General features: G+C 47.7%; 2 protein-coding genes across 3 annotated transcripts in view; one reads left to right on the forward strand and one right to left on the reverse strand.

The window, feature by feature from the left end:
- Positions 1 to 278: 278 nt before the first annotated feature.
- On the forward strand, positions 279 to 8,715 carry LOC108157090. 2 transcript variants are annotated; one of them, XM_017288954.2, is made up of 7 exons: positions 279 to 409; positions 5,522 to 6,092; positions 6,167 to 6,381; positions 6,445 to 6,982; positions 7,040 to 7,698; positions 7,757 to 7,903; positions 7,962 to 8,715. In XM_017288954.2, exons 2-7 carry the CDS (start codon positions 5,641 to 5,643, stop codon positions 8,078 to 8,080), a joined length of 2,130 nt encoding a protein of 709 aa, XP_017144443.2. In that variant the 5' UTR covers positions 279 to 409; positions 5,522 to 5,640; the 3' UTR covers positions 8,081 to 8,715. The 2 variants fall into 2 exon arrangements, with proteins under 2 accessions (XP_017144443.2, XP_033244551.1); XM_033388660.1 differs by lacking the exon at positions 279 to 409 and adding an exon at positions 4,315 to 4,494.
- Positions 8,716 to 10,434: 1,719 nt separating this feature from the next.
- LOC108156191 overlaps positions 10,435 to 22,841 on the reverse strand; it is a 64,055-nt gene continuing 51,648 nt past the window's right edge. Inside the window, exons 3-11 of the mRNA XM_017287522.2 lie at positions 16,744 to 16,899; positions 16,474 to 16,674; positions 16,261 to 16,411; positions 16,031 to 16,099; positions 14,776 to 15,734; positions 14,268 to 14,713; positions 13,865 to 14,159; positions 13,636 to 13,805; positions 10,435 to 13,572 (exon numbers count right to left, since the gene is read on the reverse strand). Of these exons, the coding sequence (XP_017143011.2) occupies positions 12,175 to 13,572; positions 13,636 to 13,805; positions 13,865 to 14,159; positions 14,268 to 14,713; positions 14,776 to 15,734; positions 16,031 to 16,099; positions 16,261 to 16,411; positions 16,474 to 16,674; positions 16,744 to 16,899 (3,845 nt within the window). The 3' untranslated portion in view covers positions 10,435 to 12,174. The remainder of the gene's footprint in view (positions 13,573 to 13,635; positions 13,806 to 13,864; positions 14,160 to 14,267; positions 14,714 to 14,775; positions 15,735 to 16,030; positions 16,100 to 16,260; positions 16,412 to 16,473; positions 16,675 to 16,743; positions 16,900 to 22,841) is intronic.

Here is a 22,841-nt window from a genome sequence, read left to right on the forward strand (position 1 = left end):
GTGCCTGCAGCTGATGCTCTCTTTGTAACGGTTGGTCTTTGTTATTTCTGTAATGTCTGGTTCTTACTAAGTTGGCAGCCCCTGCCAGCAAAGCTCTCTCAGTAAGCTTTCTGTAATGTCCGACAGAAGTTCTTTTTCTCTGTCTCTCTTTCTAGCTCTCTATATCTGTATACATTTACCCGTACGAAAAGCTTAGCGACGCGAACAGCTGCGAAGCAAAACTTTTTTGTTGACACACAGATAACTGTGTCGGTGGAGAATTGCTTGCTGTGTTGCTGTAACGACGGAATAGTTGCTGCCGAGCGACCAAGCGCTGCGGGCCGCGATTTTTTCCTCTCTCTCTCCCTCCTTTGAAAAGCCCGCGCGCGTTGGAGCTTTGTTCGTGTGGCTTTTAGTGTCTCTCTGATGTGTAAGTTGAACCGTGACAGTGTTTGTGTGTGTGCCAGCGTGCTTTGTTGGATCTTAGTGTGTATGTGTATATATATATTATGCCTATCTGCCTATTAAGATATGGACTGAGAACGAACGCTGTGAAAAACACTTAAAGAACTTTCGACATAAATCCCGCCCTGGGGCAGCGGCAGCATCAGCCCATATTTCCATCCCCCATGTGTCCCAGCAACAAGAAACAGAAGAGAAAAACATCTGCAGAAGCTTACCCCCACCCTCCTCGAAAAAAAACCATCCAAAATTAGTCTTAATTACTCGAAAAACAGTTGCCTAGTCGCTTGGGATACGATTAAAAATTAAACGATAATAATGAGGCAAGCAGGTGAGAGAGCTCTTTCTTAATTTGTCCAATCCGATGACAACTTCTGAATAATTCAATTAATACTTGTTAGTGGGCTTGACAAATTCGGCGATGATGGAAAGCCGTACAGAACGACACACATACGCGCCATTTGCGACGCGAAATCCCTCGACAATTGGTTAGGGGTTGCCTCGACACAATGGGAATCATCAGAGAGACCGGCAGGCAATGCTGATGATGTCTATAAATGGGGCGGATAGCCACGCCAAGCCACTCCCGCGTCCTATTCAACTGCCCCACATTGTGTACGAGTGTGGGGCAGAATCAAGAACACCAAACACGTTCCTGGCTTTTAAGTTCAAAAATGATGAGGCCTCCTTCTCGGCCAGCCACAAATATGTATTCCATTCCATTCGCCATTTCATTTCCCCCGCCTTTTGGTGGCCTTTTACCTGTGCTTAGCACGCGTGCTGAAGGTTAAGGCGGTTTAAGCGTCCACGACCAGAGTCAACTTCCAACTCCACCCTGCGCCACGCCAATCCCCTCGTCCCACCTTGCACGTGTTGTTTTGGTTTCGGTTTCGTTACGCCTCGCAACAACAACACCCGTAAAACCACGACAACAGCTTTTCATTTCACTCACGCTCTTTGGATACAACTTTAGAGTAAATGCTGCTGGTGGTGCTGCTGCGGCTCTCTGACCGTTTTGCCGGTTTTACAGAGAGAGAAAGAGAGAGACAACTACGTAAAAGCTAGGGAGAAGCAAGACTGGAAAAGCTAGTGGGGGAAATGTGGAGGAAGCTCATCTGCTATGCTTCTGTTCGTACGTTTCGTGTTTGCGTTGCATGTTTTCCCTGGCAGTCCAAAGGTTGCCTGGGGACAGTTTTTGATGGATTATAAGCAATCTTATAATCATTGCTGCCCACACTCCTGTCCATGCTTCGCATTCCCCGAGTGCATTTCGGTTGGTAATTAATCTGGGAAAACATTCCAATTAACACGGAGAATCTGTTGCCATTAGCACCACACAACCAGCAAAAAGACTAATTATATAATCAGCCAGCAACAGCAACGGCAACAGCAACCTGTGTGGATGCCGCTGCTCCTTCAAGGCTTTTCTTATTGTTGTTGGTCAGGGCTGTGTTGTAGTGCCCAGTTCCTCATGGCAGCAGCAGGCCCCCAGAACCTTACTTAGTCACCGTATGGCCTGATCTATGCCTTGCAGACACAGAATATACATAATCCAAATTAATTTCCACTCGCTTTGCGCATAACTTGTTTTCGAATTTCTTGTCCGACAACTTAAGTATATGGAAATTGTATTCTCCAAACTGAGTGTGATGTTAATGATGTTGTTGTTGTTGTTGCTGTTGTCGGTTGCCGTGTGGTGGGGGATATTCTTTGTTTACAAAAATAGTTGACTGCTTGTTGAGTTCAAACAAACAGTGGAACGGCTACTTAAAGTTGTTTATCAGCAATTTCCACATACGAAACAACAAATTAGTCTGATATCTGGGATATTTCTGTGATTTATAAGTCACAATCAGTCGGAATGATAGGCGCCCTTCCCCGTCATTCATTGTCCGGAAGAGTGCATCTACTTTTGACCTACTCAGGGAACGACCTTCTGATAGTGCATTGCTTATCTGCCAGTCCACCCATAAATGGGCTGGCTGAAATAAATTATCGTTTAATGCCGCACTTTCCTTGCTTCTGACCTTTTTCGTGCATACGACAGATGTTTTTTTTTTTTTAGGTAATTTTATGGCTTTAACTTTTTCTTTATTTTTTTTTTTAACTTTTTTGTTGTTGCTTTTTCAAGTACATTCAGTAGAGCAAAATCTAAATGCCTATCTAATCGGTGAAAATAGTTCTTGAACCTGAAGAATACACATGTTTGCCATGGGCTTGGGCTAATCAATCGAAACAGGGCAGACGTGATGGGGAAATGGCCTGTGGTACATAAATACTCGTATGTATCCGTATTTAAGTGTGTGCTGGGATATGCACACTTGTGGCAGTTCTGTATTGTGATGTTCCCTGATCTGATTGTATTGTGATGTTTGTTCCAGTTTATTGCACACTTTGCACAACAATAGCGAGGACAAACAGGTGAATTACTGCTCTATTCGACCATGCAATCTCACATCGCATAGCCGCTTACATTTCACGTGGCTGCAGCATGCGACACTTTAATTAGCATTCCGATTCCGAGAGCCCCCCTGCGTGTGGTGTGGGCCTCTATGCTGGGACTGGACAGGCGGCAGAGACCTGCTCCACCGTGCTGGCTGGCTGGCCGCCAACGCAGCTCGATCAAAAATGCTGAATAGTAGCCAATTTCCAGCTAACAAATGCGCGTCTGTTTTAGCACCACAAGACAGCAGACGCTCAACGGTAAACGATAAACAGCTACAAAGACAGATATTACGGAAACCCTTTTTGGGATGTCTGTGCTTTGGATGTGCAACGTTCACTGATAAACGGCTGCGAATGCATTTGGGATTTGCGATAAAAGCGAACGACCACTGGACAAAGTCCACGCGGCGCATGAGTCATCCCCCCTCTTCCCGTGCAGCTGGGCCAGAGTTCGGCTTGTGCATACGCCCTGTTGGCCAATCGACAGACACACTTGGATTGGCGCACAAGCATGACAAAGACATGGTCAAATGCAGCTAACCTTGCTGCCAGCGATGCTCGCGGCTTGTGGACATAATGCGAGTATGTTGCACAATGAAATTTGCGCTTCTTGTCGATTGAAATTAGATAAGACGCCCAGGCGTAGCAGCCACAGCTACCCACCGCACACTTGCATACAGTTCAGGCACAATTCAATTTCCCATCTGCATACCCGAGCGTATACTAGAGAGAGAGGAGGTTCCATTGTGTACTAGTGCCCCTCCGGCACCGCCTCCTCGCCTCCCGCGGCTCGCATAACAATGGGTGGAGCACTTGAGTGAGTTTATCTGTGCATTTGCATTTTATACACCGCATCGGGCATACCAAGTGCTGTCAATCAAAGGAGTTCACAACCCTCTCAATTGGGTGAGGAGGCAAATACTTAAACGCGAAATGTGCGCGATGTGTGGAGGAAAGGAAAGGAAAGTTCTACCTAGATAAGACAGAGTCTGACTGCCCTTTGTACCATATCTGCATGCAATTAATTAACGGAATTTCCATAAAATCAATTTGTTAAGCTAATCCATAAGCGAGTATCGTACGATACTGCGACACTATCAGTGCTTGGCATTAGATTAAAGACGGGACACCCAGAAAAAGACACTTTCTTGGCATTCAATTAGCCAGACAGCAAACAAACATTTCCATTGATTCCATATTCACACTTACTGAAACAATGAACGATAAGCGTACAATGTGCCAAATGAATTGAACTTTTGTGTCTTGCCGTTTGCCAGCCATTAGACCAGGCCCGACAATTGCCCGGCTTTGACGCACTGCAGCACCCGGCCACAGCCACTTGATGGGCAAAAGTATTTTCATTAATTCAAAACCACTGAGAGTGCACTCGAGCCCCTCCTCTAGGGGTGGACAGCCACAGCCAGGCCTCGAACGTCGGCAGAGGCAGAGGCATCGGTCTGGGCTGCGCCAAGGTGCCGCTCTGCCGCTGTGCCCGCTACGCTGCAGTGTTGCTTTGATTTTCCTGGCGAGCGGACTGCACTGCCACAGCCGCGGGTGCCGCAACAGCATCGAGTGTGTGTGTCGTCTGTTTGTTCGAGAAAATCAAGTGTAAGTTGAGCTCCAATCTTCCGTGGGGACGGGACTGTCGACTGTGCTGTCAAGTTGTGAGATTTCATAATAGTACTTGCTATTGCGGGTGTGATTTTTCCCCATTGGAAACTGGAAGAGATCGGGGCTGCCCCTGTTGGGGACCTGCATACACTTGTTAAAACGCAAGGGCATTTGCAGCATACTGCCGCATTTTGTGTGGCTATAAATAGCATCAGTCGCACAGCACAAAGCAATGGGGAATGTCTTCCCGCTGTTTTCCGACATGCAACGGCCTTTCAGGCCTCCCCCCTCTGTTCTTTTGTTTTCCTTCAAACCGACACGACGACCCTCAACTTGAACCTTTTGCTGGCTGCCACCAAGTGGAGCCATAGCGAAGGGCTATGTTCCACAGCCCGACGAGAGGCACGTCACCAACTAACATTATGCGGCATACCATTTCACATCATCTAATTGGATTGTAATTGCAGGGGAGGACGAAGGTGGAGGTATCCGAGCATTCGTTATAAGTATCGCTGCGGTTATTTGCGGCTAAACAGTAACCATCATTAGGCAACGGACAGGTGGTGTTGTGGGCGCACGTACTCGCTTCTGATATACAATTCGATTCGTTATAAGTAGCCTGAGTCTTATTACTTTCATTCGGTTGATTCGATTTGGATATAGGTTTTCGTTTATTTGTCTTTCTGAATTGTGTTGTTGTTGAAAGTCATATAGAAGCGCGATTTTATCGGAGGTCGTCTCAAAATTCTGTCACTGGTCCCACGTGTCGCACTGCCAAACGTCAAGTGAATGTGGATTTATTTATAGACTGGCTGGCTCTTTGCTTGCCCTCTTCGTTTACAGAGAAGAGAGCCAGCGTGACCTTGACCAGATTGTTTTAGAATAGCGTCCCGCCCCCCAAGCCCCAGGGCCCAACCAACAACCCATTTTCATTGATAAACGTTTAGCATCCGTGTAGCCGAACCATTCCCGTTCATTGTAAGAACGCATTTGATTTAAAGTAAATTTTGCATTTAAATTACAGCTTGTGCTGCCTTGCGACATGTTGGGCTCTGACTAATTGGCCCTCAGCCCTCCACTGAAAGCTGAAATCTGAAAGCAGCCTCTGCCGCAGCATCGGGCATCGTCAGCAGCATTTTGGCAATGTTTGCCAGAGGATCTGCCCCAGCCCCTGAATCGTACGGCAGCAACGAACATGCCACTGCAGTCGCAGTCGCAATCACAGTCCCAGCGGAGATAGAAAAACTCAGAAACAGCAGAAACAGCAGAAACAGAAGCCCCAGCGATAAGGGAACAGACCACTCACCGCTGCAGGAAATCGATGAACATTACGTCTGCGACATTGCCATGATGAGAATCGGCGGAGAGGAGGCGGCGGCGGCGGCAGCTGGGATGGGGATGGGCCTGTCGACCAGACTGTCAACTGTCGATGACTCACAATTGCCGAACGAGCCCGTTACGGAGAATGAAATCCACGCCACCAACAAAGAAAGTACAAATGATGAAGCGAACGAGCTGGTAATCGATCGGCAGGAGGAGGAGCAGGTGGTCAGCGAACTGGTGCGATCGAGTAGCGCCGGTGCCCTGATGGAGGGGTATGTTGCACACCAGAGATCACACGATCGATTGCTGTTAACCATAAACTAAAACCGTTCTTATATTCAATCAGGGACAGCAACAACGGCGGCAGCATGCGAGTGGTTTTTGGAATACTGGTGCGTCTGGTGCTGCCACTGGCGAATGGTGTGGCGCGAGGCCTCCAGGGGATTCGAGATGTTCGTGTGCTGCGAGTGCTGCAGAATCTGGCCTCCAGCAGGCAGGCACTGACACATCTGGTGGCCTTTGCCGCCAACACAATTTCAATGAACCTGTCCTCAGTGCAGGGTAAGTGTTTGCGTCACATTCAAGTCCCCTATATCCCTCAACGAACCCTTGGTTCTTCCACAGTTTCGAATCGCCTGGGACCGCTGCTTAAGCTGCTCAAAAAGCGCAAGTCGCAGGATTGCCTGGAGAGTCTTCCCGACACCCTGAGTGCGCCCAGCTCACCCTCGACACCCTGTAGTCCGATGCAGGGTCCGCCAATTTTTGCGGTGCGCTCGGATGCACCCAGCTGTTGCACCATAAACATACTGGCCGAGCCGCCACCCGGCGAGCCCATTCGAGCCGACATTGTGCTGGTCCATGGTCTGCACGGATCGCTGGTGAACACCTGGAAGCAGGGACTCTGGCAGAACGATCGCAAGCCGGTGGAGTTCGAGCGTCCGCCACGGACGCCAGTTCGGCCGCCGAAGCGACCTCGCCATTCCCGCAGCGCAGCCATTCATCCAGCGCCCAGAGAGAAGAGGGCCAAATTTACCTCCCTGAACCGCTTGCCGGACACCGCCGATGATTTTCCAGTGCAACAGAGGGTGCAGCTGCAGCAGCCAGTGGAAACGCCCTCAGAAGAGTTCAATTTCAATGCTTCCGATAGCGACGACACCGAGGAGTGAGTAACACCCCATTGCATCTTACTTGTCTTCAATTAACAACGTGTGTTCTGCAGCTATGCCTACGTGTGCGGTGATCCCGAGGACATTCAGATCTGCGAGGGAATCGAGTACAGTTTTCCGACGTTCCGCCTGCGAATGCAGGACAACAGTCGCCTCCGACAGGGCGAACTAGAGTCCATGCTCAATGGAGGTGGCAATGAGAACAGCACCGAGGAATCCAGCCAGCGGCCGCTCTTCCCAGTTTCTTCCAGTGCTACAACGCGCAAGTCTAGCAGAAAGCAGAGCAAGCCCTCGCCCAACGATCCAAACTACTCCACATGCTGGCCCGGCGACTGGCTGCCTCTGGACTGTCCTGGAGTTCGGGTCATAGCCATCAACTACACCACCGACCCGTACCTGTGGCGTCCGCTGTGGAAGAGAAAGGAGCCGCGCTCCAACTTGTTCCAGCGCTCCCGCGAAATGGCCGAGCTACTCATCCAGCATCGCGTTGGACACGGACATCCCATCATCTACGTGGGCCACTCGAAGGGCGGTCTGTTCATCAAGCAGCTAATTGTGGATGCCTGGGAGAGTGGGCGTCCCGCCATGACCCCACTCTGGCGCTCAGCCCGCGGCTGCTTCTTCTACTCGGTGCCGCATCGTGGCTCCCATTTGGCCAGCATCAAGGCGCCCCTGTTATCGCGTTCCGTGGAGCTCCTAGAGATTGAGAAAAGTAAGGAGCCCAGAAGCAACTGAGTGTAGAGTGGAATAATGAGTATATTTTCCAACAGATAACAAGTATCTCTTGGACCTGCATCGGCGGTTTGCTGGGCTGTATCATATGGGTCATCTGAAGATCGAGGTGTTTAGTTTTGTGGAGACGGCCCTGACGCTCATGTCAGTGCTATATCTACGCATTGTGGGCGTGGATTCGGCAGGTGAGTCCTTATCTATTCACTTCACAGTAGATAGCATATTAATATCCATATTCAACAGATCCTGGGTTCGGTGATGTGTGCGGCATACGCCTGGATCACCGGGAGATATGCAAACCACGTGGACGTGATTGTATATTGTACAAAGAACTGGTGAAAATGATTGAAAAGGTGTGCTGAGGTGCTCAATCCCTTGAGAAGCATACATAAATTATTGTACGAGGACCTGATATTGCTGTAATCGATATGTGAATAAGATGGCCAACTGTGAGGATGCCACGATAATTACGCGTACCTAAATGTGATGCGTGTTAGAACGTCGTTTTGTTTATAATAGTGCATAGCATATTGAATATTTTCGCTAATTTTTTTACATAATTCGCTTTATCCGTAGCTCAAGTTAGTTATACACGTTTTGTTGTTTCTAGTTTAGGTCCCATACAATGTCCTATCCGAACAGGGTAGAGAGCTTAAGCATCAATGATAATTTTCTTTGCAATTTCTTGTGATCGATTGTGATCCATCTTGTGGCACTTCGTTGTGATTTTACCACAATCCCCGGTAAATACATTATTGATATTGTACCATCTATATATGTATATATACATTTAGTTATCGCTAGATCTATGAATGTCTATATCTAAAAGCAAAATCCTACACCGCTGTAAAACGTTACCAACGACTACAACAAATGAATGTACTATACATATGTATATGTGAATTTCCAGATTACTAAACCAATCGATGTTTTATACCTATTTGATAAGACTGTGAATTCTAATAAAAATCCATCAACGAAGATCATATTTGATAAAACAAAGAAAAGATGGTATTTAAAGAGGGGAGGGACTGGAAGCCTATCCAAATTGCCTATCAGATATATCCAGATAGTAATCTCAGATGTCAACGAACCTCCAGCACTAGAGTATCTTTCGCATACTATCTTTATCTTACAGATTGCTTCTCACATTTGATACATGCAGACGTACATTTTACACGTATTCTACACACTGCTACAGCCTCCAAAAATATGCTACACGATTCACATGTATATGTCGCGTAGAATTACACGGACATTGTCAGCCTTCACGATAGACATTTTTTTTTGTCATGGAATAAATTTATAATTAATGCCATATAAATAAAACACCATTTTGTATGTTTTCCATCATAACTTAGTTTTTAGTATATTTTTCCAATAGTTAAGGTTGCTTTCATTTCTTGTGTTCTGCTTCGCCATCAAATCTTCTGTATTCTCTAAACAAACATCGAGAGCTTCGTTACACTTTTCGTTTAGACTCTTTAGCCTGGCCAATAGCCAATTGCCTTCTGCTCTGGCTAGTTGGTTGGTAATTGCCAATTTCTGTTTTTGCATCGAAAACTTTAACACGAACCGTTGGCAGCTTAGGTGTGCTACAAATAATTAATTTTGCTTGCATATACAATGCATATAAATTGCATAAAAAATACATTAGTTTTTTGTTTTTGTTTTTTGTTTCGTTTCGCTCCGTTCCGTTTTGTTTCAGTTATGTTCTTTTTATGGATAGTTCGTTCAAAAAAAAGGAAACCAAGCCTAAATACTTTTACAAAATTTAGTTACTTGCCACTCTACTAATGAGGTATACAAAATGCGGGCTTAAATGCAAACTAAAATTACAAAAATAATATAATATAAACGATATATGTATAGTATAGTATAGTATACTATCGTAGACTTAGTAGAGAGTGTGTGCTAGGAGCAGCAGCTTTGCCAAAGATTCATTCGAACATATGTAATCATGGTTTCGCCTTACAATTTTAGTGGACTTTTAGTTATTGGTTTTGGTTTGGTTTGGTTTCCGTGGGCCAAAAACCGTTGCAAAATTCGCAATACGCACTTCTCTGTCATCCTAATCATTAATTTTATTTCCATTATCTGTTTATTGTTTTTGCGCTTAAATAATTTAAACATTTATCACATCCACTTACACGGCGATCACAATCGCAGCTATTTTACTTAATTTCTCTCGATCTTCCTTCTCCTTCACCATCTCCTTTTCCTTCCTATCATTTCGTTTCCAAACACATAATTCATACATATCGATTCTCTTATGCCTAATTATATATTTTTTAGTACATACACTTTTCTCATGTTGCCTTTTTGTTGCATATAATATAGTATTAGTTAATTTTTTTGTCGTATGCTTAATTTTTTGTAACGTTTAAAATGTTCTCTTCTTCGTATTTTGTTTTTTTTTAGGAATTTTGAGTTTTTCTTTTGCGGAATATTCTTTTCGTTTCATCTTTTTGTTTTGGTTTAAATGCCTTTGTTTTTGGAACACTGAAAATACACCATATAAACGGTTGTTAAACTTATTCGGCTATACATCTATAACATCGATCATTGAGTTGGAAATGCAGAGTCTGTGTGGCTTTATTCAGTATGAACACAAATAAGATTCTTGTTTATCTTGTTGTTGTTGTTGCTATTATTGTTGGTTAAATGGTAAATGGTCTATGCCACCCAACTGGGTGTTGTTGCAGGGTCATGGCTGTTTTTTTGTATGGAAAGGTACTATTGTTTATAGTTGCTGGTTGGTTTCTTGCCTCAGGGATCCTCTAGGGTTTTGCTTTAGCTATTTATTTATGTATGTATGTATTTTTTTTTTGTTGGTATTGCACTTAGACTCTAAATACGTATACAGTTTACAGTTACAGTTTTCAAACACACACACATTTTCTTCAATCATATAGCGCATATGTATGTATGTGTATATATATTTTCATATTTTCATTATTTAAAGTTTCTCTCTAATTGGTGTTCACGAATTTTGTTGTTCTCTGTGTGTTTGTTGTCTGTCTGTGTGTGTTGCATACGTCTGTGGAATGTTTAGATATTTTCTGTATTTATATATTTATGTGTTTGTGTCTCATTTTTCACACTGAACAACATTCACAAAATACACTGTCATAGTTTTATCCTGGCTGTTTGCGTGGCTACTACTTTTAACTTGTTCTCTTTTCTCTATGCTTATCAAAAATAATATCATGGTATGTGAGTTAGGAGTAGGGGGTATGAATTGTGGGTGTGTGTGTTGCTGTATGTTTTGGCGTTGTTGGTTTTTTTTTTTTGTACAAACGAGGTACGGTTGCTGAATCGAATATACAATACAGTAAGGATGCTATGGATTCTGTGGCCTGATTCTATATATGGTATACTTTATGTACTTATATAATTGTAATATATATATATGTGTGTGTGTGTGTTATGTTGTGTTTATAGCTATAGAGAGCACAGAGAAATAAGAATGCAAAAATGAATATAATCAGGTACATTTGATATATCGGTTGTATACAAAAAAAACAAAAACAAAAAGTTCAGCAGTAAAAATATGCGGAAATTAAATATTTAGTTGTATGTGTCATGTGTGCATGTATCAAATAAGAATACAAATACTCGTACAAATATGGTTTACATTACGTTTTAAATCGGTGAATCGATGTGAACACTTGTGACTATTGTGGTTTTGTGTGTGGGTGTGGCTGTGACTGTGGTTGGGAGTGTGTGGGTGTGGGCTATTGCAATGTGTGTGGTTTCTGTTTGGCTTGTTGTATAAATATATGTGTATCTGTAGTTGTGTGTGTGGCTGTAATTGAATCTTTGCGGCAGTCCGGGTTACCAGTAGATTGCTAAATGTAGTACGTAATTACTAGTGACAAATAATTGTCATGCATTAACATGTCTATGCATGTTTTCGTATCGGTATCGGTATGCAACAATAAATTATGGTTTTTTCTATTGTATTTTATGCATGTTTGAAGACGTTACATATAGTCAAAATTAGCCTCAATTAACGAACAAAAAAAAAAAAAACAAACAAAAACTAAAACAAATACAAAATATAGTAAAAAATATATATAGTAAAATATCGCGAGACCCAAAAGCCTATAGCTTAAAACTTAGCGTATATATGTATGTATGTATAGATGTATGTGCATGTGTTTGTGTGTGTGTGTGTGTGTGTGTGTGTGTATAAATATCATCCTTATCGAATCATTTCTCCCATAGTTCCAGTTTTTCAATTATTAAATATCCTACATTTATAAAATGTATGCTCTATAAATGCTTATCATCCTCATCCTCATCCTCATCCTCATCCTTAATTGTCTTTTGGAATGTTTCGAGCTGTGAATGTGGTGGTTTCCTTACTCCTCTCTCTCTCTCTCTCTTTGTAGCTTCATAAAAATACTTTTGCTTGGCTTGGCGGCGGGTCTGCTGCCCTGTGGCTGTGGCCTCACCCATTGGGATCCACCTGGGCCCGGCGATGGACCACTGTCGCCGCTGGCCAGGGCTGCTTACTCATGGCCACCTGGCCACTGGCTGTGGCAGTGGCAGTGGTTGTGTTGTCAACGGATGCCACAGACGATGCCTGTGGTCCGTTGGCAGGAACTATGGATGCATTGTGGCTGAACGAGATCGGATTGCCATTGCCTCGCTGGCGATCCTTTGGCTGGCCGGCAGCCGGCCTCTTCTTCTGACTGTTGTTGCTGCTGCTGCCGTTGTTGTTGTTGCTGCCGCTTTTGCTGCTGCTGTTGTTGTATTTGGTGGATGCATTGGCGGCGGCTGACCTTGCTTGCTTGGTCATGTCGGCGGGTAACTTGAAACCATTCGTGAGACAGACGGCAGCATACTCGTGCTCCGAGGTGGGTGTCAGGGTGGCGGCCGCCTCCTCCTCGGCCAGCAGACAGATGCCATCGTTGGAATTCGAATGCCGCACAAAGTTCGTGTGGAATTGCTTCTTGCTGCTGCCGTTGCTGCTGCTGCTGGCACTGCTGCTGCTGAGGCTGCCGCTCCGTCGTGCACTGGCACTACCACTGCCCCCACCGGCCCCACCCAGCCCGGTTACGGTGGCCACCAGGGGCAGAGAGTTGGGCGGCACAGCCACTTCCAAGCAGCCGCCGCCATCGCCGTTGGACGAGGAACATTGTTTGGGCCCGCCCGCCCCCAGAGCCACGGCATTGGGCGGCGTGTGGCGGTAGGGAATGTAGAAGGCCTTGGCCTCCTGCAGCATGGCATCCTGCACCGTCTTGCGCTCCGGCGATCCCCCTCCGCACAGCGGCAGCTGCGACAGATTATGCACCCCGGCAATGCTCAGCTCCGAGTGTCCCTCGTGGGGCGGTAGTCGGGCGACGATCTGGACACTGCCATGGCCATTGGGCAGGTGGACGGCGGCAGCGTGTGCCGAGCTGGTCTGGTACTCCAGCGTGTGCTCCGGCAGCAGCTCGATGTGGTACCGCGAGCGGGGAATGAGCGTCTGCATCTCGTGGCAGTCCTGCTGCAGGGTGCCGCCACTGAGGCCGCCCGCACTGTCGCCGGGCATCCCAGAGGCGCTGCTCAGGTTCCCGAAATTAATGTCCGTGGGCGTGCTGAGGTGCGTGGGTCCCTGAACGCGGGCCTTGAACCGCCGCTGTTGCAGGATGATGAACAGCGCAAAGATAATGACGCAGGCGATGGACAGCAGCGAACCGATGGCAATGCCGCTGTACACCTCCGAGCGGGACGAGGCTCGGTCCTCCTCCAGCAGATTGTGGCTATTGCTGGCCATGTCGAAGTACATGGGTGCCCCCACGCCGGTCTCGCCCACCACGCGGACAGCCACATGGATTTTATCCGACACCGAGACATTGGGAAACTGCAAAGCAACAAAGAAAAGGGGAGGTCAAGGAAACCCGCAAGAAAATCCCCGTATACGCACCTTGTACGAGCAGACGCTGCACTCGAGCACATTTGCCTCGTGCATGACACTGTCCAGGGTCCAGATAATGTTGTAGTGGTGCACCCGTCCATTGGGGTTCACTGGGGGCTCCCAGATCAGCTTCAGGCCGTTCTGCTTGATCAGCTTTGAGTTGCTGATGGTGCCAGGGGCTGTTCGACAGAGATACAAATGATATATACAGCATATAGATACAAATTTATTCTCTTACGATCCGGCAGGGTGCGAACGTCTATTTCGCCATAGAAGATGCGCGTCTTGCAGTTGTAGAAATGGAAATTGTACCGCTCGTTGGCACTGAGGCCGCTGACCAGCAGCACAGAGTTGAAAATAGTGCGCTCCTGGCACTTGGACTCCTGATTGGTATTTTGCATGGGCTTCACCAAATGGCACTCGTACACGCACGTCTCGTTGAGGCTGTCCAGAAACTTGAAGGCCAGCGCCCGCGACTCCATGGTGGTCAGGCGAAACGGCATATTCGACTGCTCCGAGGTTCCATTCTCGATCTGCGGGAGGAAAGGGATTCAGGCAAGACTTTAATAGGGTGCCCAGAAGCAAGGGTAATCCTCTCTACAGATGCTAGCGTGTTGCCTGCCACAGTACAGTCTACTCACAATCTTCCACTGGACATAGCGAAAGTCCTGGCCGAGGAACTCGTTCTCGCTGGTGATGATCAGCACCCGCATCTTGATCCGCATGAAGCGCTGCAGCAGCATGCCCGTCACACTGGCATCCACCACCATACTGAATATGTCCTCCTCCATTTCCAGCGTTAGATCGTCCACCTCGTTGTCGAGCACCTCGTGCTCTGCATTCCGGAGAACAGTGGCAGCGGCCGTCTGATTGAGGGGCTGTATGATGGTCAAATGGCGGCGCACTTCGTCCACCTTCTCCTCGACGGGCGACAGGGTGCCATGGAGGGGTCCGTTCAGCAGCTGGCTAGGATGCGGATGCGTGTGATTGATGGAGAACTGCAGAATGAAGTACTTCTTGTTGTCCAGCTCGGCCTGCGACCACTTCACATAGGTATCATTGCCCAGGCCAATGGGACGCAGCATTACTTTGGGCAAAAATAACAAGAATTAGGGGATTTACGAGGCACCAGTCCAGGGATATACTTACATCCCTGGGTGCAGCAGGTGACTGGCATACTGCGCAGCGAGCTGACAATCATTTGCTGTGGCACTGCCGTGCCGGAGCGCACCTCGGAGGTGGGATACAGGAATCGTGTGATGAGGGCAAAGGGCCGATAAACCGGCAGATTGGTGGAGATAACCACAAACGAGGTGTGATTCAGTTTCATGGGGGCAAAGGAGGTCCAACTGTGCGGATTGCTGCGCACAATGTACACGACGAACATGGACTCCAGGGTGCTGCTGTCGAAGGTGATGTTGATGGTGTGGAAGCTGTGCGGATAGCAGCGAATGTTCTGCAACGGATTGCCCTGCTCCAGCTGCCGCTTGAAGCGCATCTCACCGGTGGCCGAGTCCTCGCCGGCCACATTGCGGGCCATGCACTGGTAGATGCCCTCCTCCTCCGGGTCGAACGAGTGGATGTGCAGATCGTTGCCGCTGATGAACCGCGTATAGGAACTGTTCAGCTGCACTCCGTTGTGGTACCAGACGATGATCGGCTGGGGATGGCCCTCGGCCCGACAGCTCAGCGTCTTCGACAGGCTAATGAAGACCAGCTCCACGGGCAGGGTGCCCACGATGCGCGGCGGTGTCGTTACAATCACATGGAACGTCTGCGTCTCCAGGGGCGTGATGCAGCTGTACAAGCCCTCGTGGCGCGACTCGCTGGCATTGGCGATGGCCAGAGCCACACTGTTGTTGCTCATCTTGAGCAGCGTGTTGTTCGGGTACTGCAGCCACCACTCGATGGGCACAAAGTCGGCCACCGCATGGCACTGCAGCAGCACAGAGCCCCCGGCAGCCACATAGACGGTGCCATTCTGGAAGGCAGGCAGCAGCTGGGCCTCCGACACGGCCGTCTCCCGCTCCCCCCCATTCGGCTCGACGCGCAGCAGCCACACGAACTGGCGGTGGGCCTTGCTGGCATAGGGGTTCTGGGCCAAGCATCTGGAAAACACGGATAATGCATAATACTATGTACTTTCACGGGCGATAATTGACAGGGACAATGTGGGGTAGCCCCACAATTACAGGAGGCGCTGGGGCGTGGCAAAATGTTAATTAATGCATTGTTTTGGGGCGGGCGCACGCTCCCAGGTCGCTGCAATGAGAGTGCGTCTGGCTGATGGATATGGATTGGCAAAAGGTGTTGATTTAGCTCCGCCAATCCACCCGTTTGCACCACCAGCCATTCGGCTAATGGAAAATCAACGTCAGTCCTGGTCAGTTTTCCCATTACTCACTTGTATTTTCCCGCCTGTTCGCGGCGCAAATGCCGCAAAATCAATGTGCCATTCGACAGGATAAGAGCACTGTAAAGGGAAAATTAAGGTTTGAAATTAGTAGCTGCTCCTTCGGAATGGGATCGATCCTCTGAGAACATTCAAGCGTTGGTTGCAAAGAGTTGGCCTTCTTGTTTATAGGAGAGTCTTTGGTCCAGTCTCGATGTTACCACACACTGATCTTTACTCGCCTGTTGTCATTGGCCAGGGATTCGTTGCCAAAGTACCAGCTAATCCGGGCAGCGGGCACACTGAGAAAGGGACAGCTCAGGACAAGGGGTCGGCTCTCCAAAGCGCTGATATTAGCCGCCTGCTGTTGGCCCGGAAACAGGCGTTTGAGAACTGCAAACGGAAAGGGGGCTATAGGTGGGTGTTCTTTGTATCTATATCTGTGTATTTTTTACCTGGATATTCCACGGTTATGCTGTCGGATAGCACAGCCGACTCATCCCAATCGATCTTGCAGCGATAGACGCCGCTGGCCCGCTCATTTGGTGGCAGGCGCAGTGTCCCATTCTCGTACTGGAAAAACTCACTTTTGCGTATGGATAACTTAACGATGGCCTCATCATTCCGATACCAGAGGCAGTAGATGGGCTGGTTGTCTGCACAGAGAGTACAAGGGAGACCTTTAGCTTCCAGGGTCCTTGGTGGATGGGGGCGGGGATACCTACCCTGATAGCTGCTGTAGCGATTGAGGATGGGTTCGCATGGCAGAAAGTATGGGGCATGGGGCTTGCTGATTGTCACCCTGGTGACGGAATGCTTCTTGATCTGCAAATACGGTCGAAGGGCGCTTGTGTTCTTCGGCTGTGAAACGGCGGCAGCAACTGGAAAAAGCCAAAGGAACACCGGAAAAACAATTGATTAGCAAATACAGACGTGGATAAATTATGGCCATACCCACAGACAATAGACAAAAGACCAACAAAAAATCGTGGAAAAGTGTTATTTATATTCGTGGCTTAATCTATTGGCCGTTATAAATTTCACGCTTTTCACTTAGCCACTGAACGCCCACGCCAATTGCATTGAGGGTTTTTTTTCCAGCAATGCCCATAAATACACACCAGGAAAAAGCAAAACAAAAAGAAATCTGAGAAATATTGCAGAAAATGGCAAACAACGGAGAGCCCTCGCTGGGCTCTGGGCTCCGGGCTGGCTCTCAGAATCAGAGTCCGAGACTGCGAGACTCCGCCTCTGCTGTCGGTGGAGTGTACCGATACGTGCTGCAGGCGTGTCCAGCCAGACTTGGCGTGTTAATTAATTTTTGGTGCCGCTGCCATTTGCTGCTAGTGACGCCGTCGACCGTTGGCATCGTCTAGTGGGCCAGTGGCCATACGGTGCGTATACGTGATATTAAGCAGCTAAAACAATTACATGGCCAGCGGGCCCCAAAGCGGCAGAGCTAGGAGCATTTGCATACGACTCTGCTTACAGGGCATACATCACCCATCATCATCATCATCATCATCCACGAGGCAAGAGCACAAGTATCTATTAGCTGCAGTTTGCCCTGCTGCAGACGATAATGGTCGGAGTCGGAGCCCAAAGTGCCTGGTGAAAAATCACCGAATGCTAGAATCGTAAGAACTCGTCTAGCAATAACAAATGTCCGGACATTAGTCAAATGCGTTGAAATTTATGCTAAAAATGCAATCAACTTGCGTTCCGCTTGAAGGACGAAAGAGAGCGAAAGAGAGAGAGAGAGAGACCCCCCCAAAACAGCACCACAGCAGCAGCTGTGCCCCAATCAGTTGGCCCACCCAAGTGGCAGCCTGTGGGGGTAGTGGCAGGCACTGCTGGTGCACTCAGCTGTGGCCGAATGCCAAGTGCTGAATGCTGGACAACTGACTGCTCGTTAGCCAGAGACACAAATTGTGGCAAGACAGGGAGTAAAGTGGACTGCTGTTCATCTGCTGAATATTTGTTTCGGCTTTTTTGATAAATGTACTTCTATAAATTAGATAATTGCTGAGCATCGGCAATGGGGGATGAGGATTGTCGGGACGTCGGGATGTATTTTTAAAGTTCTGACTCGTGGAATTTTCTCCGCTCTGCTCTGCTCGCTATCTCTGTCCCTGTCTCTCTGCTTGCGTTGCATGTTTGTACGCAATGTGTTGCAATTTTTATTGCTGTAATTACACGCAATGCCCTGGCGGCAATTTGACGCATGGAAATGCCTGCCACGTCAGCGGCAGCGGCCAGTAGCAACATCGCTAAGTGCGGCAAATTTACACACACACACACACACAACGCATGCGGCAAGGAGCAGGGAGGAGGTGGGGGATTGCATGTGCAACACAGGGCGTAATTGTTATAGCGTAATTGTTTCAATGGCTGGCCGTTTAACTGCGCTTCGGCAACTACTACTTCAGTGTAACGACGAGGCATGCCGCACAGGTGCAGGGCAGGACAGGACACGAGCCACTGGCATAGGTACAGGCACTGGGCGGAGTCAAAGTTCAGCGATTTTTTGTCATTCCCTGCACACACCTTGCGCACGAACCATTTGTCATCGCCTTGGTCCTGGTCGCTGGCCCTCGTTCCTGGTTCCTGGCATGTCAACGGCAGCGTTATGTGCTCGAGAGTCGTTAGCACGGGGGCTATCGTTAAGCGTTTTCAGATTAATTGCTGCACGCCGCATACAGCTTTCTAAACCACTATCAATTATCCATGGGATTTGGAATCTCTGCCCTGCAACCAGATCGGATTAGATCCAATGATTGAACTGTCATGACATTCAGCTTTCGTCCAGGCAACACTTTATCTCTGGCTCTCCGATCCCCAAGCCATATAATTTCAGATCATTTGTATTAAAATCTGTCTTCCTTCTGTCTCCCCTCCAGAGCCCCAAAGACAGAGCCCAGACCCCAGACACTTTGCAGTCCCAGGCTCTTTCTTTCAGTCAGCTCAGTGGAGAGGAATGTTTCCCAGAATCGTGCTTGAATGCTGTTTGACAAGAAGCACACACAGACACAGACACAGACACAGAAGCACCATCAATACACCCATACACTCTGGAGGAGACTTCTACTAAGTTGTAGCAAGTTGCAAGTCAATAGTCTCCAAGCAAAAGGGGGAGCTGCGCACAAAATTTGCATAGTTGAACGCACGTCGTCGACGGCAGTGCATTCCATGCGGCAACTGTTGCTGCAGTCCATGATGATGAATGCAACTGCAATTGCTGCACCAGCAGCAGCAGCAGCAGCAGAGGCACCAGCAGCAGCAGCAGCAGCAGCAGCAGTGGGGCTGCCACATAAATTGCCGGCTGCTGCGCTGAGCTTATCAAACGGCCACATCTTGTGGATAGATAAGCCCCATCCCCGTGCCCGTCCCCGTGCCCGTCCCTGTGTCCAGTCCCCGGTCTCTGTCTTGGGTCCCAGCCCTGGCAGTGGCCTCCATCTAACGGCAACTGTTTGGATTGCAGATTGCCTTCGCTGGGCCCCCAATGGAATTTCACAAATTCAAATTGCCAGGCATCCTTTAATGCTGCTGCTGCTGCTGCTGCTGCCCCCGTCCTGTGCCACAGCTGTTGGCACACATTTACCGCTCCAAATCCAAGGCTGTGGCAGCAGCGGTGCGGCAACATTTTATGCAAAATGCAACGCGCTTGAGATAATTTATCGCCTAATGACGTGCTGTTCTAAGGTTGCCCCCGCGCGCCCCCCCTGCCATAAAATGCAATAATAAAATGTGCCTGCAGCAGGAGGAGGAGCAGGAGGTGGGGCTCAAAAAAAAGGAGGAAAAAAGCAAATTAAAAATGAAATTTAAATGCCACACGAGCGAGCAGCAGCATCAGCAGCTGAGAGGAACGGGTTGCAAGTTGCAAGTGACTCTGCCAACTATCCCCTCCCCCTTTCTCTCTCTCTCTCTCTCTCTCTCTCTGTCTTTCCCCTTCTATGTAAGTGCCACACACTATAATGGCATAGAGAGCATTCTTTTGGCTCCGCTCTTCTGCGCTGCTGTCGCTTTGGGGGCGCTCAACGAGAATTTATGAATGTGCAAATGCATACGACAATTTCGCGCATAAATGTAAGCTCCCTGCTACATGCCCCCCCCACACACACACACACACACATAAAGAGGGGGATGCTGCAGGGGAACACCCACCACAAGTCTGCGGAAAGACGGAGATGGAGAGATGTGCAGATCGTATGGCAGTCGAAGATGCGTGTGCACATTCCATGGCATTCCACACAGACTCCACTAGCGACGGGGACGGCGGGAAGGGTGGGGGTGCATGTGGCATGTGGGAAGAAGTTCTATGGTTGCACAGAAAGTATCTTGTAGCTCAAGTTGCTGCTGCTGCTGCTGCAACTTGAATCGCTTCTATTGATTGCAACACAGTTCATTGGCGTAGTGCAGCATGCCCCAGCTGCTCAGCTGTGTGGTGGCATGAATGCCTCAGCTTATTTGGGTTAGCAGTTCAAATAGTTTTACGTGCTGCTCTGATCAAATTTTCAAATGCCACCACCGGCACCACCGCCAGCACCGGTTCGAGACGAGAATTTATTGAAAAGTCGTCCCCACAGGCATTTCAATGGAGTTGCTAGCTGCTTGCTGCTTGCCACACGGCTATAATTTCTCCATTGGAGAGCATTGTTTGCCTTTTGCCAGGACTAGAGCTTTGCTCAATTGAATGTCTGTGGTTGCAGTGTAATTGAGTGGTTGCAAGTGCCCCCCAAAATGGAAACTAGTTGGGGCAGCCAGAGCCAAGTTCCAAGCCAAGACTCACGCACACTTTTGGGCCAAGTTTTAAGCCAAAAACTCAGCAGCACCCACACACGCACACACATGTGTGTGAGGCAGGACTGTCCAGGGGCAAACCACTTTAGACAATGGCGGGAATTTACTTGGCAAAAGTCAAAGATAAATTGCTTTTTAACCTACAATTCCTCGATTTTGGTTAGTTGGGTCCTGCGCTTTGTTTGTTTGCCACATGCCAAGGCATCGGCAACGGCATTGGCATCCTCTTGCCACACACACACACAAGGCATTCAATTGACATATTTGGTTAACTTTTGGCGCTCTCCGGAAAATTCGCATTCATTCGTAGTTCAGGAATAAATTTCCCTTTGGCAATTTGCATTGCACGCACAGCAGAGGCAGAGCCCTGGTCCCTGGTCCTGTGGGGGCATGAAGCGGAATCTTATCTAAATGTTGTTCGGGGCGTGTGCCACAGAACCCAGGCCCAGATCCAACCATCGCTGGCCCCTCCCAGATACTCCCTCTTCGACTGAAGAACAATAGAAAAGAGCTTTGTTCGATTTTACTTGGCAGTCATGTGCAAATATGTTTGCTAAAAAGTTTTCCATGGGATTATTAAAGGATTTGAATGGAAATGTTCCGCTCCATCGATGAACGGCAGTGGAAATGCCAAATGAATTTCCACTAAGACTCCTTCGGAACCAATTTTGTGTTGCCAACACAATCCTAATTGGCCATTTCTTTACTCCGAGGCATACGTAGTACCTTCCTGGTTCCCGATTCCCGGTTTCTGGTTTCTGGAGACCCATGTTCGAGAGTCAATGGCTGTCACAATAGCCGGATAACCAAAATACAATATGTTTCTGGCTATAAACGAATTCATTTCCGTTGAAATTTGGCACCGTCCGATGCCAGGCTGGGCAGGCAGTCCAGTCCAGTGGCTGCTCTGCCGTGGAGGACACACAGCATTTCCCTCCACCGCGATAAATCATATTGTAAAATTTCCGTTCAATATTTTTCGCTGCCAATGAAAACAAACAAACCGGCAGTGGCAGAAACAACAAATTGAAACTGGGAGGAAAAGACAGAGCGGTTGCAGCGAAGTTGCAGCATGGATTTCACAGTGGAGGAGTGTTGCCGAACAGGAAAGAGGAGTCAAGTCGTGGGACGGAGTAGAATTGGCCAGATCAGAGCCACAACAGAAAAGAGAAGAGAGTCCCAGAGTCCCAGAGTCCCATGCAGCTTTTGTTTGGCCACATTGTATGCTAAATGGGAAAATGGGAACGACCCAACACGGATGGAGATGCAGATGAGGTTGCAGACGATGATGATGATTACCATGATGATGGGCATCAGCTGGTTCCAGTACCATTCTGTGGCCTTCTGTTTGCTGGCATTTTTAAATGGGTTAAACGTAAACCATTTACCAATGACTCAATACAGCTTCCTGCAACTCCTCCACTCAGTGGAGGGACAGAGACAGAAAGAGAGGCAGAGGCAGAGCCAGGGTATGCATTAAAACCAAATAAATAAATAAGCTGCTGGAAAAAATGCCAACAAGCAGAGGAACTAAAATTAAACCAACATACGCCATGGCGTGTCAATCGACTAAGGGATACCCTCTAATCAAAATTTGTCTGTGAGGGCTATAGATTTAATATTGGAAAATTATTGGAAAATTGTTATAATTTTTTGGAGAATTTTTTTCACTAAAAAAATTATATCTAAAAATTTGAAAATTCAAGAAACATTAAAAATGGTTCAAAACTTGAACTTTGACTTCATATAACTGCAGCTATAGCCTTTGTATGGACACAAAATAAAAATTATATGAAAGGTCATACAATTTTCTTGTTGACCCATGAATTCTTTTGGTTATCAGCGCTAGAAAGTGATTTAAAACAAAAGATTTCTTAAGGGTAGTGCCTGATCAAATACCTTTTACTACTCCTATATTGCAGGGTATAAATAAATGCTGAGTACAAGCAACAGCAGCACACAAACCATGGCCAAAACCAGAACCGAGACTGGGACGGGGAGCCGGGATGGAGAGGAGGTGGAC

The sequence above is a fragment of the Drosophila miranda genome, chromosome 2, assembly GCF_003369915.1.
Source record: "Drosophila miranda strain MSH22 chromosome 2, D.miranda_PacBio2.1, whole genome shotgun sequence".
NCBI classification, from domain to species: domain Eukaryota; kingdom Metazoa; phylum Arthropoda; class Insecta; order Diptera; family Drosophilidae; genus Drosophila; species Drosophila miranda.

Excerpts from the sequence above, each read along its gene's own strand:
- LOC108157090 (XM_017288954.2), top strand. The coding sequence starts at position 5,641 with ATGTTTGCCAGAGGATCTGCCCCAGCCCCTGAATCGTACGGCAGCAAC. Across the intron at positions 6,093-6,166 it reads GCCGGTGCCCTGATGGAGGG|GGACAGCAACAACGGCGGCA; the intron begins GTATGTTGCACA and ends ATATTCAATCAG. Across the intron at positions 6,983-7,039 it reads GATAGCGACGACACCGAGGA|CTATGCCTACGTGTGCGGTG; the intron begins GTGAGTAACACC and ends TGTGTTCTGCAG.